Raw genomic sequence first — 18,069 nt, 5'->3', positions numbered from 1 at the left:
TGTCATTGAGTTACTTTCATCTTTAACCATAACATTAGGTAGTTCAACCTACCATTTTCATTCACATAACAATAACTAGTTGTTAGAAATCCAAAATGGTGTTAAAATGTAATTATTTCAATAATGGAAGGAGTATTAGTGAAAGTTAGTCATTTGTATAAATACTCCTTTCCATACCAAAATTGTAAGCCTTTCACCATTTTCTTAATTAATTCCAATCATTCCACTCCAATTCTCTCTCAATCTTCATCCCCAACCTCCAAACACACACAAACACCTTTTCATACACTAACACCATTTTTGCACAAATTGAGCTCAAATTTCTGTTATTACATTTGGTATCAGAGCACAACAACTATACGTTGGCAGATCCAGAGCTTGATTTCGTGCAATAATCATCCAATTTTCAAATTTTTCTTTCCAAAAACCGTTTCTGTTACAAACAGTGGGATTTTGATACAATTGATCATATCTCATAATTTGTATACCGTTCGAAGCGTCTTTCAATTACGATTTCATCGGTATATCATTTGTGAAATTTCATTGAGAAACGAAGGAGATATCATTGATTTACTTTTCGAATTTTATTCAAAACGATCTTCACTGTTCTTCACCATTTCACCTATCAAATCTCATAAAATCATAGTTTTTTTGTTCACCAATAGATTCGTGATACTTTAAAACACATTCCTGTCAAATTTCAAGTTCCAATTCGATCTAAATCTCTAGTTCGAATTTTAGCTTTTTGGCGCGATTTTTGGGTTTTGAATCTGTTGTGTTTTGTGTTGAATTTTGTTCGTAGATGTGTAGTTGAGGTGAAAACGAGCAGTTTGCAAGTGATTTCAAGTTCTAACTCCTAGTAAATCAAAAGTTATTGAAGATTTATTAAGTCGATAATGGAGTTTGTATTTGAAACTGATGTGTTGATGAAGAAGATGATACCAAGACGATCTTCACTAGGACGATCTTCCCAAGATCGTCTTAGTGTCTGAGACTTCATATTTTCATTCTTGTGCTTCGTGGCTTGTAGGACGATCTTCTCAAGATCGTTCTGACAAGTGTTGTATGGTGTGAAGTGTTTGTTTGTGGCTAACTAATCCTTTTGGATCGGTTTGGTCAATTCAAACACTTGGAAAGTGTTTGATCCTTGGAAAATCATTGACAGATTCTAGGACGATCTTGCCCAAGATCGTCCCAACCACTGAACATAAGACGATCTTGCCAAGACCGTCCCATTTCACTTCAAGATCGTCCCAGTTTCCATTTCACTTCAAGATCGTCCCACTTCCCAGTTCACTTCAAGACCGTCTCAGTTCCATTCAAAACCGTCTTACCTTTCTTTTCTAAAACTATCCTCCCCAAGACCGTCTTACCTTTCTTTTCTTAACACGATCTTCACAAGATCGTTCCAATTCCAAAAATCCAATAAAAAAAAAAAAAATTTTAAAATGGCATGATTCATGGAGATTTGAAGGTTGTTAGCGTTCGAAAAATTTTCGGTCCGTTTTTGTGCGTTTTCGATGCGGTTTTGGGGAAAATTTTTAGAAATTATCAAATTTTTCCTATGATCATGATATCCAAAGTTTACATGAAATTCAAAGTTTCATAAGAACATACTTCGGCAGCAAAATTTGGAGGGAAACCTGCAAAATTTAGAGGGAAACCTGAAATTCAAAAATTTTCAATTCTTAATTCTTCATTTCAATTTAAAACACAATATCATTTCATTTCTTTCCACCTTTGCTCAACAAAATAACAAGTCCAAGTACCTCAAATTCGGTCAAAAATGATTACGTCTTCAATTTTTGGTTAACTTCCTCACCCAAGACACCTACTTCATCTGAAATAAAACTTCATAAAGGTGGACTGTGCTCATGTTGTACGACTACTTTTTCGCAATCTGAAATAACTCTTTGTCAAGTAATGAAGTTAATGATTCATTCGATTGCAACTGAAAATGTAAAGTTTCAAGAGGAAGTAGTCACGTTACAAGATGAGAATGTCAAACTGAAAGAACAAATTACCTACTTTCAAGCTGGGAATGTGAGGCTTAGAAGTGAGATAAAAGAACTTCGAGATGAAATTGGAAACCTTAAAGTTTGGAATGAAATTGACAAGCAAACTTCGAAGAAGAATGATAAGTTGATGTCACAAGTTTCATCCTTGGAAGCTCGTCTCTTGAAGGAAACAACTCTTGCTTCAAAGATAAAGGCTGAAGTGTCAACAATTTCTTTGTCTGTTTTGAGTTCTTCGGTTGAAAAACAACTTGAGAAGATTGAAAGTCGAATTGAATCTTTCAAGTCGAAGTCTCTTGATACAAAAGTTGAAGCTCTTCTGAAACAATCGAGTAGTTCTCTTGTTTACAAGATTGGTGATGTTCCAAAAACCCCCAACCGTAAAGTGTCTCAATTTACCAACTATGCCTTGGAAAAGGATAGAAGATACTCTCAGAAGACAAATATTGATGGAACAAAGACTCTCATTCCATTCTTATCATTTGAAGACAATACCAAGTTCATCTCTCAAGCAAAAGCTCAGTTGACAAAGACTGTGCCAAAGTCATTTTATAAGCCCAAGTCAACTGAGTCAAGGACATTCAAATATTCATTTTCGGAGCTATTTAATCTTGCACCAAAACCATTTGCAGTGCAAAAAGTGAATGTCTTTGCATCTCCACTGCGTCCACGAAAACTCAACTTTTCAACGACTTCGAGTTTTCACCCTCCATGGACTGCAGATTCTATTCGTCGAATCGATGACACTTTCCTTTGGAGTGTCAAGACTAAAACCATTGGGCCTACACTAAAATGGGTCCCAAAGGTTGTTGTTAAGTGATTCGATGAATATGGCTTATACACATGTCAGTGTATAACCCGGGCTAAAGATGTTGTTTATTGGACTACTACTTCATAATGGTTGATTCCCCAGTTTCGACTTCAAAGAAACATGATGAACATGTAGCCACACATTCATCATGAGGGGAAGAAAGAGAACAATGAAGTCGAACGACCTTAATGTCTTCTTGAAATTTGATGGGGAGAAACAAGAAAGTTCATCATTTGAGGGGAGGTAAGAAGATATGTTAATAAGGATGACCCCAAATTGATTCTTTGAAGAAAACTATCGCCAACGTGGTGGGTACGCCGCGGGTACACCCTTTACATAAGCGTTTGTGGTACGCAAATATGATTGTTTGATCGAGGGGAAGTTTGTGATGAAAAAGATGCTTGTCCAAATGCTTCAAGAGAGAGATTTATTAATTAAGGGGAAGTGTGACAAAGTCAAAATTGTCAAGAAGAGGCTTTCATGTTCAAATCTAAAGAGCCAAGATCAAGTTTCCGCAATGCTTATACTCTGAGAAGATTCAAGACTTAAAGATACATCTTTAAGATAAGTGTGAAGATTAATGACGTAAAGCCAAGTTTGATGGAAGATCTTGAAGACAATGAGAAAGTTTCGAAGACCTTCATCAACAAATTCGTATTTATAGATGATGTCATGCATGAATTACATTTCAACACCAAGGGGGAGAATGTTAGAAATCTAAAATGGTGTTAAAATGTAATTATTTCAATAATGGAAGGAGTATTAGTGAAAGTTAGTCATTTGTATAAATACTCCTTTCCATACCAAAATTGTAAGCCTTTCACCATTTTCTTAATTAATTCCAATCATTCCACTCCAATTCTCTCTCAATCTTCATCCCCAACCTCCAAACACACACAAACACCTTTTCACACACTAACACCATTTTTGCACAAATTGAGCTCAAATTTCTGTTATTACACTAGTAATATTCATCTTTTCTTACAAACTCAATTCATCACATGAATTTATCAATTTCATAATCAAACACATCTTATAACTCAATGACAACTAGGTTAACTAAGGAATTGGAGAAAATTAACCATAATTCATTTTCTAGCAAAAACCCCAAATTTGGTTCATCCATGAACCCTAATTTCAAAAGAAAGATAAAAACTAAATTAAGGAAATTCAATACCTCAAGGTTAAATGAGCTAATCCAAGACTTAAATTGAAAATCCCCTTTTCCCTTCTTCTTTGAAATTTTCGGCCACCACAACTCAAAACTCACAAACCCTAGCTTTTCAATTTCTTGAATGAAGATTATTTGATGGTGATGATTAAAGGTATTGCTCTTGGATGAGTTACTCTTTGATTTTGAAAGAATGAGAGAAGGAATGCATGAAGGAAAGAAGGAAATAAGAGTGGAAGTATAATTCATACTCAAAAGAAGATGTCTGGCACTTCCTATGGGTGCCACAACCCACTTCTCAATTTGGTGGGTATTTTACCCGCTATCCGCTAAAGTTCTAACTAAATTAACCTCATATCCAAAAATAAAATACTAGGAAATTAATTTAATGTCAAAACTATAAAAAGGGGTTAATTTCCTTTACCTTAAAATATTTGGGGTGTTATACCTGATAGGATTGGATGGCGTAAAACCGTATACATAATACGGTTACCAGCAGGGAATCGCCACCCAAATATCCTAAACTTTCTCATATTTCCCCATGCTACGTAGCATGGGACCCATGTAACCTTCTTTATTTATATAATGATATTAGATTACATACTCCTCAAACATTGGGTATTAATCGACGTATCATCAGGTAAGTTAGAATTTATCAGAGCATGGGCAACACACATTTGTGACTAGAATGATATCAAAGAAAACCAAAAGGACTTATAAATTTACCTCGTTTCCTGTGTCTCCACCTTTGCCAGTGATGCCAAAAACTCGATGATTGTTGAGCTCTCCTCCATCCAACAGACCACCATATTGTATTGGTATATGCTCCGGCTTTATGTACCTGAATAATCCCCACCCCACCCCAATCAATATATAACCGTACGGACACAATTAATATTAGGAGGGTAAATTAAGTGAAGAATATATATACTTACTTGCAGAGTGTTTCAAAGACCTGTCCTCGCTTGACAAGGACAAATTTACCCAGCTCACTATATTCTATGTTGGGGTAAAGTAGTCTCTTAATCGAGAGATTCACGCTAACGTACCAAGGATCATTAATGGATATCTACATATTAAAAAGGTAATGTAGATTAGAGGTAGTAAACTTATATAGGGCTAAGGTGTAAGGAAATATATAAAAAGATATGTATATATCAAGTGATCAGTAGATATATAGAAAGGATTAATACATTATAAGAAACCATTCCGGGGTAATTATCTAGTAAGATTTCGTAGAAAAGATCATCAGCAGCCATAAGCTCATCTATCGGCTCTTGTGTAAAATCGTAAGCGGCTACAACAGAGTTAATCCGTCCAGGGTGCATCCTGATTCCCCTCTCAAGTACTTGCAATCTCCATTTATTGAACTTGTCAATCTTTTCATCAGTTCCAAGTATTTTATGGTTCAAATGTTCATTCAAGGTACGATAATCATTGTAGTAAACCCGGTGGCCTTGTCTGTCAACACCATGAATGTAAATGGCAATATTTTCAAGTTGTTTGAACTCGGGAAATTGTTGTTCAAGAATGTCTACTTGTCCAAAGTAGGCTTTGCGCCAAGAACGACAATCGATGAGCATGTTATAAGAATCTTGGACACTAAACTCTGTTGCTTTCAGGAAATTGCAGAGGATTACATCTGCTTCTGATGTGTTGGTAATCAGTGGGATTCCCCACAAAGACACCGTTTCTTCTTCGTCGTTCTTGACCCTGCAAGCGAGCATGTCTGAGTTTTTTGACTGGCTTTCTTTTCAGAGATATTCATCACCAACTTTTCCCCTAATAAGTCCTCCATTGATAACTATATTTAGTTATCGAACGTTTATTATAGAGATTATCTAAGTGAATATATATTTAGCTTAAATAATAATAATGTGGGTTAGTCTATGTATACAATATGGTTTATTTTATACGCAAACAAAGCAGCAATTTGAATCAAATAAGGTTTCGAACGTACATGGAATATATATATGGAATCTTATAGCTTTGGTTCAAAGTTTTATTATTTTACGAGTAGCTTATATAATAATAATACTTATTTTTTTTTTAGGAAATATATATGAACTCTTCCGTAAGGCCTCTCCTTGTAGGAGACACTTCTTCCCGACTTCTTACCCACTTCTTCCACTATTCATCAGGTTTCTCTCTCCAAGAACACCTCCCTCCTTATACTACTCACTTCTTCTCCACTTCTTCACTATTCATTCACTATTTTATTATTTCATTTTTCTTACACAAAATAAAAACAAAACACATTTTATTAATACTTAAACACACATTACATTACTTAAAATTAAAGACAATACAATTAAAATAATAAAATACTGGGAAAAAAAACATAAAATACATAATAATGATACGGTTACTCTTCATCTTTGATTGACATTTTTCCTATTCCACGGTGAGCCGTTTTATTGGCCCACCACTTGTTGTGTTCTGGGCATTTCACTTCCCACGTTGATTTGCCTTCTCCGCAGTTATCGTGGTACGATTCTGCCCAAGTGCATTGGTCGGTCAACGTATAAATGGAATGGTTATGAAAAATAGTTTATGGAATGGTTTGAGAGAGAAAGATAAAATGGTGTGGAAGTGATAGAAATAGATGGTTGTTTTTTGAAATGGTAGTGTGGAAGTGGTATTAATAGAAAAAGAAATTAAATAAATTTTTTAATATGGCCACTAGCTGTTAGTTAAAAAAAAAAATCTTTGAATTTTTTTTTTTTATTAGTTCCAATATTCAAGTCGGACCCCACAACCTCTCAAGTCGTGCGTCTGGAATTGGAGGAAACGAATGAGATGCAGCCGAAGACGGGCCGTGCTTATAGCAGCGGCGGACACGTGGAGAACGTCCTATAAGGACGGGCCTTAACAAAGAACCAATTTGGAACAAATAAGGTTTCATATGCATACATCTAAACTAATCTGGTTTTTTTTTTCTTTAATTAAATATAATACCTTATAAAAAAAAGCCCAAAAAACACTTTGCTACACTCTCTTACTCATTTCCTCTTTTTTTTCTTATTCATTATTTTGGTAAAATAAAAAATGTATTAAAGTAAAACAAATGAAACAATATCGTGCATCAATATATATATTTGTGCTTCGTGAATCTTCGAAGATCAACTTTATATCTAAAGGTCAAGATTTTATCTTATTTGTTTTACTTTAATACTTGTTTTACAGTAACTAACCTCTAATCGAAACGAAACCAAATCAAAAACCTTGTGTATGTGTGTATGTAGCAGATTTAAACGTGAATTTGGGGATCAAAACTTAACATTCAGAGTGTGACTATCTTGCATAAGAAATACATTGAGCTGGTTTAAATCGACTATTTCTCCCGATTATATGCATACCCTTATGGTCTTATATGTATACCCAGTTCAAATGATCATGAACATAATAAAACAATCTGTATTGCTATTGTAAATATAGAGTTATCAATATTTTCGTCTATGTTAAACCGAACTTACAACCTAATGCTCTGATAATACACAGGGGTCAAGAATATGGGACACTCGGATTGTAATATTTCACACAAATCAGTAGAACTCAAAATGCATTATCACCAACTAGCTTAAATTGCATCTGGGTTAACTCTATAGTCTTTATCTCATTCGGTTGTCACACTCTTTGCTAGATTCCTTGGTTGATCAACATTGTAGCCCCGTAGAACAGTTAAATGATAAGCCAATAACTGCATATGGAAAAACAGAAAGCTCAAACTTTATATGTACATATATAAGACAGAAAGAAAACAAACATGAATAACAGAAAACTAATGGTTTTAGCAAATTCACTTATTAGCAGATTAAAGGGTTCATGTAAGGCAGGTTAATAACAGTCGAGTCAGCATACCTGCAATGGAACAATGTTGACTACAGGCTGTAAGCAATCGACAACTAGAGGAACCTCAATTACTCTGCAAGATCCACCACATACTGCTGCTGCATCTCCTTCCGTACACATCACTATCAGTCGACCCTTTCTCGCTTTAAGTTGTTGGATAACCGACTGTTGTTTGCTGTTCGAACAAAATAAACATCAATTAAACAAAGCAACTTGCAAGTGATTCACGAGAGCATTTGATCTATTTCCTCTTTACTTAATCTTTTTAATCAGCCCATTTGACCCATTAGATATCAAACATAACCCACATTATATCCCTTTTGTATCTAAACAGTTGAAAACTAGCACCTCCAACACTAATTACTTGTAATCCTAAACTGGAATTCAACCAACCTGAAACATTGATCACGGGTAGCTATAACAACAATGGGCAGATTTTCGTCAACTAACGCTAAGGGACCATGTTTCATTTCACCAGCAAGTATCCCTTCACTGTGCATAAGGGCCACCTCTTTAACTTTCAAGGCCCCCTCAAGAGCTGTTGCATAGTTGTATCCTCTTCCAAACATAAGCAGTGACTGCTCTGAAATCAGCGATCTAGCGAGATCTTTCATCTCTTCATCTAGCCTCAGAACTTCCCTTATTTTGGCTGCATAATTATGTATTTAGTATAATATTCAAGGACCAGAAGCATATAGTTTTTTGCATATGAAAAAGAAATCAAGGATGGGGTAATAGGTCAAAACACAGGTTTTTCAAACAAGTCGAATTGTATTGGCCTATAACACTTATTGTCCATTTCTATAACTTGCTGATACATGATTAATGCATTGGATATGATTGCAAAGACAATATATGCTAATAAAAATCTAGCTAAAAACAACTTCAGAGGTCACATGCATTAACAATAAAATAGTAGAATGTTACGCAGAAAAAAAAGTAAAAGGTTAGATCTGTTTGACAAGTGCCCATTTAAGATAAAAGAATTTAATATAGTTGAGATCAATAATTAACCCAATTCAAACCATATAAATGGGTCTAAATATCCACCACTAACAAACGGGAATATAACCATACCTGGCAAGTTTAAAAGGCTTTCTATAATTCCCTCCCTTCTTTGTTTAGTAGAAATTGTGTCAGCCCCAATAGCTAGAGCCACCATAGCCATCACCACAATTTGACTTGTATATGCCTGAATACCAAAACGAGTATTAATATAAGTACAGTTGGGTCGTCCAAAATACAAATTCTTAATCTTCTATTTTGCATTGTTATCTTGTTAAGAGATATACTTTTAGTGAACATTGACTAAATACAAATAACCCAATGTTGACCCGTTTTGATAGAAAAGAGTGCCACATTTGTTAAAATGCTGTTATAATATGAACATTAGACATATACTTTTTTCTATCAAATGTGTCTTACCTTGGTACTTGCGACACCAATCTCACTACCAGCATTAATATGAACACCACAGTGTGTATTACGGGCAATAGCACTACCGACAGTGTTGGTAATGCCGACACATAAAGCGCCATTCTCCAATGCATATTCAAGGGCATTCAAAGTGTCGGCAGTTTCACCAGATTGACTGACAAATATTATTGTATCGTCTCTGTACACAGGTGCCTTCCTATCCAACAAATCACTTGCAATCTCCATCATTACAGGTATACCTATTAACCACAAATCTAGTGAATACAAACTATATACAAACTAGTACTTGATAATGGGGTTATGAGAGGTTTCAATTTCCACTCGTTAACTGATATGTTTTATCTCTAATTGGTATAATGACACAAGCAGAACATTAAACAAGACATGACAGCTTCAACTATTTACTTATGAATGGATTGGTTCAGGTAAATTTTTAACTCATAGTTTCAAATAAGTAGACTTTTAGATAACAATACTAATAATAACAACAGATAAGTGTAAATCAAAAAGGGTCAAATGGATCACAATAGGCCCAAATTAGTTTACACATAAAACCTCCAAAGACAATTTATTCAAATTTTATACACTTAATTACTATATAAAAATTTAAAACTTTTTGAAAAAATGTTTTAAGGTAAACTTGACCCCAAGCAGACCTGCAAAAATCGTAACTGCCTATTTAGATCTATTACCCAACCCACTCATTTCATGACTTCTGTAAGAAATGAAACAGGTTAGAGGTCGCCAAAGGTGCACTTTAAAGCATATAAACATCCTATCCTGTTTCAAGTAAAAAGTAACACTCTATCTATGTATCAAAAGCTGCACAAACAATATGCTAGTCACTCTTTGGACACATTATCCAACCTGTCCATTTTGCCACCCATACTCATTATGAAGCACTTACCAGAAAGTTCTTCCAATATAGGTCTGGCAGCTAAAGCGGCATTATAGCTAGTGCCACATCCTATAAAAACAATCCGTCTGCTTCTCCTAATAGTTTTCAGATGATCCTTGAGTCCACCCAACAGCACACTCTTTCTTTTGCTGGTACCTCCACGTATAAGTCGGCCACGCATTGTTGTAGTTAAGGATTCTGGTTGCTCATGAATCTCCTTCTGCATATAGTGCTCATACTTTCCTTTGTTTATTTGCTCAACCTCCATCTCAAGAATTGACAATGCCCGTTGCACCGAGGCAGGTCTTGAAAGAGATTTTCCCTCTTTCCCTTTGCCATGATCAAATTTCAGGATCGTCACTCCTCCATCCTGGAAAAAGGGTGTGATTAACAGGTGGTAGCACGTAAATCACTTTCTACAAAAAAAAATGGACCAAGCCTAAGCCAACAAAGACCCTTGTGAATATGCAAAACGATGCATAGTACAATTTATTGCAAACAGCTGCAGAATATTTACCTTAATGTGCACAACTTCACCATCTTCAATCACCAAAACCTTTTTTGTGTGTTCAACGAGGGCATGAGGATCACTAGAAAGAAAAAGTTCTTTGGGGTGACCATTTTTTGAAATAAACTTCATATCATTATAGGATGTTCCATTATTATGTTCTTCAGTAAATTCCTGCACGAGAAGCACATTTCTCAACACAAGTGTAAAAGCAAATAAAAAATTAGCCACGTGATTAACAATAACAAAAGTTATTTGTATGTTTGCTTTCTAAATGGGAACCTACTTTCACACCAAGAAGCAGCGGACTACCACGTTTACAAGAAATCAATTCATTTGGATAATGTCTGCTTTTGAATATTAGTGCATAGGCTCCTTCGAGATGCCGCATAACCTCCAGCACGACCTCACTAAATGTGACTGTTTGATCACCTGCATGGGCAAAACATCTATTGAGTCTTAAATGGTGAAAGATACACTTACCAATAATACAAAAAAACAAAAAGAGACTTTAACAAGAAACATCCACCCTTAATTTGATCAAAGCAGTGGACAACCTACAGAACCCGCCTAAAAAATAAACAAAATAGAGAAAACAGGGGACAAGCTCTAGACCTCATACTTTGTTAGGCCCCGTTTACAATGCAAGTGAAGCCAAACTAGCAATAAACACGGTGACAAGCTTTGCTTCTAGTCTAGAAATAAGACAACTCTCATTTGTCACTGCTAGATCAAGCCGTATGGAACAGTTCCCTGATCCCTATGTATATAAATTCTAATTAAGGATTCTATTCTAGTATAATATTAATCATAATTCTAATAACATTATATATACTATTGGTCTATGGTCATTTGTCAAAAACCACTAGTGAATGGCAAAACCATCTAGACCCCTTACTGAGAAAGAGAAACAAATATAAAACTGGTCAAAAGGAGCTTGGGTCAGAACTGTCAGCTTGTATTGACCCGCCGGCTTTTTGTACCTCTTTCATAGAACTGTATAGATACTTTCATACTTTATCTACTCAGTATGATAAAATCTTTTATATCATACTCGTAATATTTAATTTAGCTGTCTAAATAACAGATTTAAGAATAGAATATTGTAAGCATTCGACCCGTTTAATCTATTTCATTTTATCGAAAAGTTTTAAGTTTACCTCATTATCTATTAGATACAAAAAATTTAAATATTCAAGTAGTTAACAATCATGCACATGTAGGCTAGATTGACAAAGTCATACGATAAATTTAGCATACAGAGCACAAAGCATTCATTCAATTAAAGCTAACCAGGGTAAATCCCTTTTACCCAAAAAGTATTCTAAAATTACGAGAGTGACCATCTAATTGCATACTGCATAGGTAAATCAGAATCATACAGCCAACAAGAGGAAGATGGAAGGCACCATAAAAAATGTTATTCAATCAAACCAACATTATATTTATAATAATACATTTATTAAGATCGAAAAAACATAAACAGCAGATCAGTTAATGTACAGAGAACATTCACACAATTTCAGCCATATGCTTCAGTATCTATAGGATGATTTTGCCAATATCAATGTGATGAATGAGACCCACATGGAGTCTCTTACACAGATGATATAAGAGAGGCTTATTATTAATACTGAACCACTTGAGTATGACTCCCATTTTTTTACAGCAAGTCATATAATCCCAAGTTTCTATATAGTTGATCTATTAACAAGAGTAATATTTTGTTAATAGGTTGTAACAAATCTTTTATTTTCACCCTACGTGAGTGCTAACTAGAAACACTATCATGTCAAAAATCAAAATGGAGAAACATAAACACTAGACACTATAAAATATTACAACCACTATTTAACTGCTTATGCTCAGACACAATGTATCATTAAGAACCTTCAAGTACCTCCTTCATATGCTTTATCAAAAACAAATTTTGCAAGCTTTGGGATCACCTCTGTATCAGTCTCGGATTCAAAAGTATACCCATGTCGAATGAGAGATTGTTTTAACACCTGCAGTATTTTATGTAAAGATAAATATCATATTACCAAAAAAAGTAACTATGAACATAGAAGTTCATTGGATACAACCGAATACCTAATGTAAAAGGAAGACAAATTATATATGCAAAGATAGTATAGCAGCAAAAGTAGATATAGAATTTGATCATTTTAATTCATTTGCCAACTAGTTCCTATTCATTATGACCGCAAAACAGACCTATTCATTATGACCGCAAAACAGAGATAGCTCAATCTTTGCAGAAGATTTAAAACTATATTTCAAATTAACAGGAGCAAACATGACATATAGGATCAATTTATATAAGTTGGAATATAGCAATGAACCAGAAATGCATTATTGACAATAAAATGATAAAAGTCAAAAAAATGAAAAAAATACTTGATGCAAATAAAAAACCAAACTATCGCAGACATGTAAGCACACCTCATAATTGGTGATAACTCCATTGTGAACAACTAAGAAATCATTTCCAGCACCAGATGACTGAGGATGACTATTCCTTGGAGATGGCTCTCCATGGGTAGCCCACCGTGTGTGCGCAATTCCAGCATGAACAGAAAAAGATTCTTCCAAGTTTAAATCAGTGGCAGACACCTCTGAAACATCCACCCGAATACATATTTATAAAGGCAAGCGACAAAATGAACGTATGCATAACTTTGAGTAATAACATAGAGTCTTTAACAACAACTACATCTTTTTATTTTATTTACAAAAAACCTATAATTCTTTTTAGTGTTGATTGAAAAATAAAATAAGAAAGCTTGTGTCAATTAATCTTATGCCTTTTTGCTTTCATATGTGGATACCCACTAATATATACTCAAAACTACCTACATATTTCCAAAGAGCTTCTACCCAATAAAAAACTACCTACGTATGGAGCACATATTAAGAATGATAATACCAGTGAATGAAATTCAAGCAGCGAAACTATGTTATCACAACTTACAACGGGGTATGCCTCAAGATTACGTGAAACGATTACGTTAACTTCACTAATCATACTTTCTCAATTCGACAAACAAGATGCCTAAGGAGAAACTAAAAGGTCATGACACCAGTATTACTAATAACAAGAGACCAACATTCATATAGTGTACTCATGCTATCCATTAGTAGCTGGACATGTTGTATATCTCGTTATCAAATAAACAACTTGAACCAAATAAAACTTGCAAAATATTAGTGAAAGATGCAAGCTTGTATTTGTCAAGAGTACCCTCTTATCCAGTTAAAATCGAACTATAAATTTACTCTCATAAACAGAAGAATACATATAGGTAAAGGCATCGAAATTTCATATTTAAACACATTTATGAATAACAAACTTCATTTTTTCTAAGAGGGTGTTTCCGAGTGCATATTTCAAGTGTTTATAATGTACCGCCTTCATTAAAAATGCACTTTTGAGTGTTCTGATACAAGGTGTTCTTTGATAATACTTCGCTTTAAACACATTTCAAAATCATAAGAGTAACTTTTGGGAGCATATTAAGTTATTGTGTTCTTCCGAAAGCCAAAAACTCAGTTTAATGTTGAGCCGCCTGCTCATTTTGAAATCTAATAAAATCGCTGTACGGATTAGCTTATTTCCTGGTCATATCGAAACACTACAAAACACTTAAATCTCATTTCATTCCAAACACGAGCTTATCGAAATAAAAACACCTTATAATCCAAAATTTTAATTAGCATGAAAAATTCACACACTAAACTTCCATACACACAACATCAGAAAATTCATAATTAATCCTAAAAGCATATCGGATATATATATATATATATATAGTCATACCTCTACCTGAGGTAATGATACACAAAATTGTAAAAAAAAAAAAAAGAGTAAAATAGTGAAATGGATACCTTGATAGACAGATTTAACAAGGTTTTCAATGTTGCCTTCCTGACGGAAAACAAGGGGTGGCTGAGAATGAACGGAATCATCAATGGAGATACCAGCAGAATCATAACCTCTATATTCTAGACGACGGAGACCGTTAAAAAGTAGTTCAATGATATAACGTCTGTCTCTATTTACGTCGTAATTCAAATATGCAAATATCCCACACATTATTATTATTATTGTGATTTCTTTCTTCCGTCCTGATGTAACTAACACACAGATCGGAAGTTGAGATTTTATGCAACTGTAATTGTATATAAAGATTGTAGATATATGTATAATTATGTAATGTAATCCCCACACACACACACACACACAGGTTTTGAATTTTCTTTTCTTTTTTATTATAACTATATTGGATTTCTCATATATATTTTTAATTAATATGTTTAATGCCAATTTGGTCCAGCTTTCCAGGTCAATTTTGGTTGGCTAACGGATTTCTTTTTTCTTTCTTTTCTTAATTTTATTATACTGGTATTATATTCTTTTCCTTTTGACTATGTGGAAAAAATACTACTCCGTATTTTTTTTTAAGAAAATAATTAATACTCTTAATAAAATAGTTTAAAAATTCTTCTAACATTTAAGGTGACATGTGGGTATTCATTAATTTTCTTTCTCAATTGATCATGTATGTGATTACATACATGTTATACATTATATTATTACAAATGAGTGGGTGACGGTTGTTATCGGATAGATACCTACTTACTCTTTTTGCCTATAAATACCCCCACTATACATCATACATACCAAGTGATGTGATGACACTCACCACAATATAACATAAATACATATGGCAAAGGAATTATATCCATTCTCATATTTCTCACATACACAATACACTACACATCAAGTGTCCAAGGCACAAGAACAACATTCAGGGGATCATATTCCCTCCTCACATCAACAGATAAGTGACAACTAAGTGAATTACATTTCACTAAAATAAGCCTCTATGTCTCTAGCACATCAGAGAACCAAAACAAGTGAATCACATTCACTTCACGTTGCACTTCACACGTACATTATAAGTGAACCATATACTCTTACTTACTCTTTATCCTTCTAGAATATCAAGAAACACTAGTTTTCTATTCTAAGACAATCATCGCCACCTTAGGCTCGCTAAGAGCTTGTTAGGTTCGCACTGAATTCCAGGAGATGCGATGGTTGTCGCAGTCAAACCCATATTGTCACTGAGCCTGTCGTTTTAGGTTCAAACATCAATCTTGCCCCCTGATTTTTTCATATGTCATCATCCAATAGTTAAATGAATTTTTAGGCTATTTTGTTAGAAGGATTGATTATTTATTTATTTTTCCTAAAATTGGAAAACATACTAACTTGGCCATATATGATTGTTTGGGTTATTTCTATTTAGTAAAGTTATTGACATCTTGATATATCGTTTTTTGGAATAAAATCAAATATTAATTTTAAAAATCATGTTTGAAATTTGATAGACAGTCATTTTTCATATTATGTATTAAATTTTTAAAAATCTTATTTTTATGTATACAAGATGTGATAACTTCTAAATTAATAAAATGTAACAGTTTTTTTGATAATGTAAGAGGTAATGTGTTTGATTATACATTAAGACGATTCGGGACAACTTATGAGAGGGATGAGAGATATCGACCTAGTCAGAATTCGTAATGAGGTATGAAAGTAAGTTTTGACTTAAATTCATATTCTTTCCATTTTAGAGATTTCTCATTTCAAGTAATTATTACAAGACTATTATATAAAAAATAAAAGTTGCATCACTTCTTACATACACATCCTTAACATACTTGTTTATACTTACTAGCATGGTATCCGCGCGTTGCGACGGATACCATGGTTCAGGCTTCTCATGTCGCGATTACCAAAAAACGTAGGCGTGAACAATTAATTACGCAACATCTACAATAATGTGTATTTTGTTTATGGTAATTATTGTCAGACTATCAAAACAATGAAAAGATATTTAAAAAAATCTGGTCGTTCATATATTGTTGCAAAAAAGAGTTGTATTTACATGATTATGTGAAAGAAGAAAGATTTTGGGGAATTAAGGAATTGATAATCAATTAAAAAAAATAATTACCACATATGGATAATAATTCAATAAGAATTTAAGAAAATAGACATGCACAAGATGTTAGTTCACATGGTACTTTGTTTTTTTTTTTAATTTGTGTGAGGGTATTTCTGACATTTCCCTCTGTGTAACTTTTAACAGGGGCTATGATTTTTAATATGTAGTATAGATAAGTCTATTATAAAAGAGTTACATCTATACGCACGTCCTTACATACCGCTATGACTTACCAACACCGACACTTACTAACATAAAAATTATCTCCGTTATGTCATCTTGCATGTCGTAAATTGTTGTTGTAACGTGTTTGTACAATGCTAGTATCATAAATGTGTAATTTTGTACATATTTTAGGAAAATGTTTAACGTGCATAAAAAAAATTAAACATTTTCATATTTAAAATGCACTACCTGGATTTTACGATTAGTACTGTATAGAACTATTTAATGCACCTTAACAAAAACCTTTAAGATTTTATTTTATCAAAAACTTATATTTTATTATGAAGTCAATTATTTAATTATTAGATATTAAATATCATTTAATTCATATTTATGAATCATATGCATTATACAATAGTTGAATGAATAAAAAAGGTATAACCACCACGTACAACTTTTGATACTTAATAATGCCCATCTATATTGATAATTTGTCTATTAAAAGCATATTTGATAACAACTTATAACAATAATAAACTATCAAATGACAATCATCCTACATTCTCATTTTTTCTTGAAATGCAACAATAGAAGGCTAATTATATTCCTACTAACATTTTAAAAAAGACCAAATTTAAAATATTAATCTAATATATTATCTAATATTTCAATATTGCTATTTTGTTTATATTATACAACTGATACAAGTTAGGGTGAAGAATATAATGTTAAAATTCCCAATTTGGCATGTTTTGCTAAAACTTCCAGGCAATAGAAAAAATCGACTTGTGACATTAAATATAGAATCCAAAATTTACTACTAATTTTAAGGATGTGATACAAGTGAAAAAAAAAATATCAAGAATCACAAAAGTTATATTTCCCACATGTTTTTTGTTTGTTTTCATGCTAGTCGATAGGATGTGTAAAAAAAAAAAACCATTGTGAGGAATTGAAACGTGAGGTGTTGTCGGTTAAATGTGTCGAAAAGTGCCAATATGAAAAACCGATGAAACTTTTCGATTGCACCTTTGGCCTTTAAGATAAATAAATAAGATTTGGTTTGAGTTAATATTAACTTATCCATCCCGCTCCTCCCAAAAAATGTCTCTCTCAATCTCTCATATCCTTTCTATCTCTCTCTTATTCTGCTATGTTTCAAAAAATTGAAAAGAGATGCAAGGTAGAGAGCGAA

The 18,069-nt window shown here is 33.4% G+C and overlaps 2 protein-coding genes across 2 annotated transcripts; both read right to left on the bottom strand.

Annotated features, from left to right (window-relative positions):
• Positions 1-4,711: 4,711 nt before the first annotated feature.
• LOC122583341 (patellin-6-like) lies at positions 4,712-5,724 on the bottom strand. The gene is made up of 3 exons (XM_043755758.1): positions 5,203-5,724; positions 4,933-5,066; positions 4,712-4,838 (listed from the first exon to the last, which is right to left on the bottom strand). The coding sequence occupies exons 1-3, from the start codon at positions 5,722-5,724 to the stop codon at positions 4,712-4,714; spliced, it is 783 nt and encodes a 260-aa protein (XP_043611693.1).
• Positions 5,725-7,394: 1,670 nt separating this feature from the next.
• On the bottom strand, positions 7,395-14,947 carry LOC122582415 (glutamine--fructose-6-phosphate aminotransferase [isomerizing] 2). The gene is made up of 11 exons (XM_043754806.1): positions 14,581-14,947; positions 13,138-13,310; positions 12,593-12,701; positions 10,979-11,124; positions 10,702-10,866; positions 10,194-10,554; positions 9,275-9,525; positions 8,927-9,041; positions 8,243-8,498; positions 7,859-8,024; positions 7,395-7,697 (listed from the first exon to the last, which is right to left on the bottom strand). The coding sequence occupies exons 1-11, from the start codon at positions 14,786-14,788 to the stop codon at positions 7,614-7,616; spliced, it is 2,034 nt and encodes a 677-aa protein (XP_043610741.1). The 5' UTR covers positions 14,789-14,947; the 3' UTR covers positions 7,395-7,613.
• Between the last annotated feature and the right edge of the window lie 3,122 nt (positions 14,948-18,069).

The sequence above is a fragment of the Erigeron canadensis genome, chromosome 9, assembly GCF_010389155.1.
Source record: "Erigeron canadensis isolate Cc75 chromosome 9, C_canadensis_v1, whole genome shotgun sequence".
NCBI classification, from domain to species: Eukaryota; Viridiplantae; Streptophyta; class Magnoliopsida; order Asterales; family Asteraceae; genus Erigeron; species Erigeron canadensis.
The sequence above is the reverse complement of the archived record's forward strand: the minus strand, read 5'-3'. Positions and strand labels throughout refer to the sequence as shown.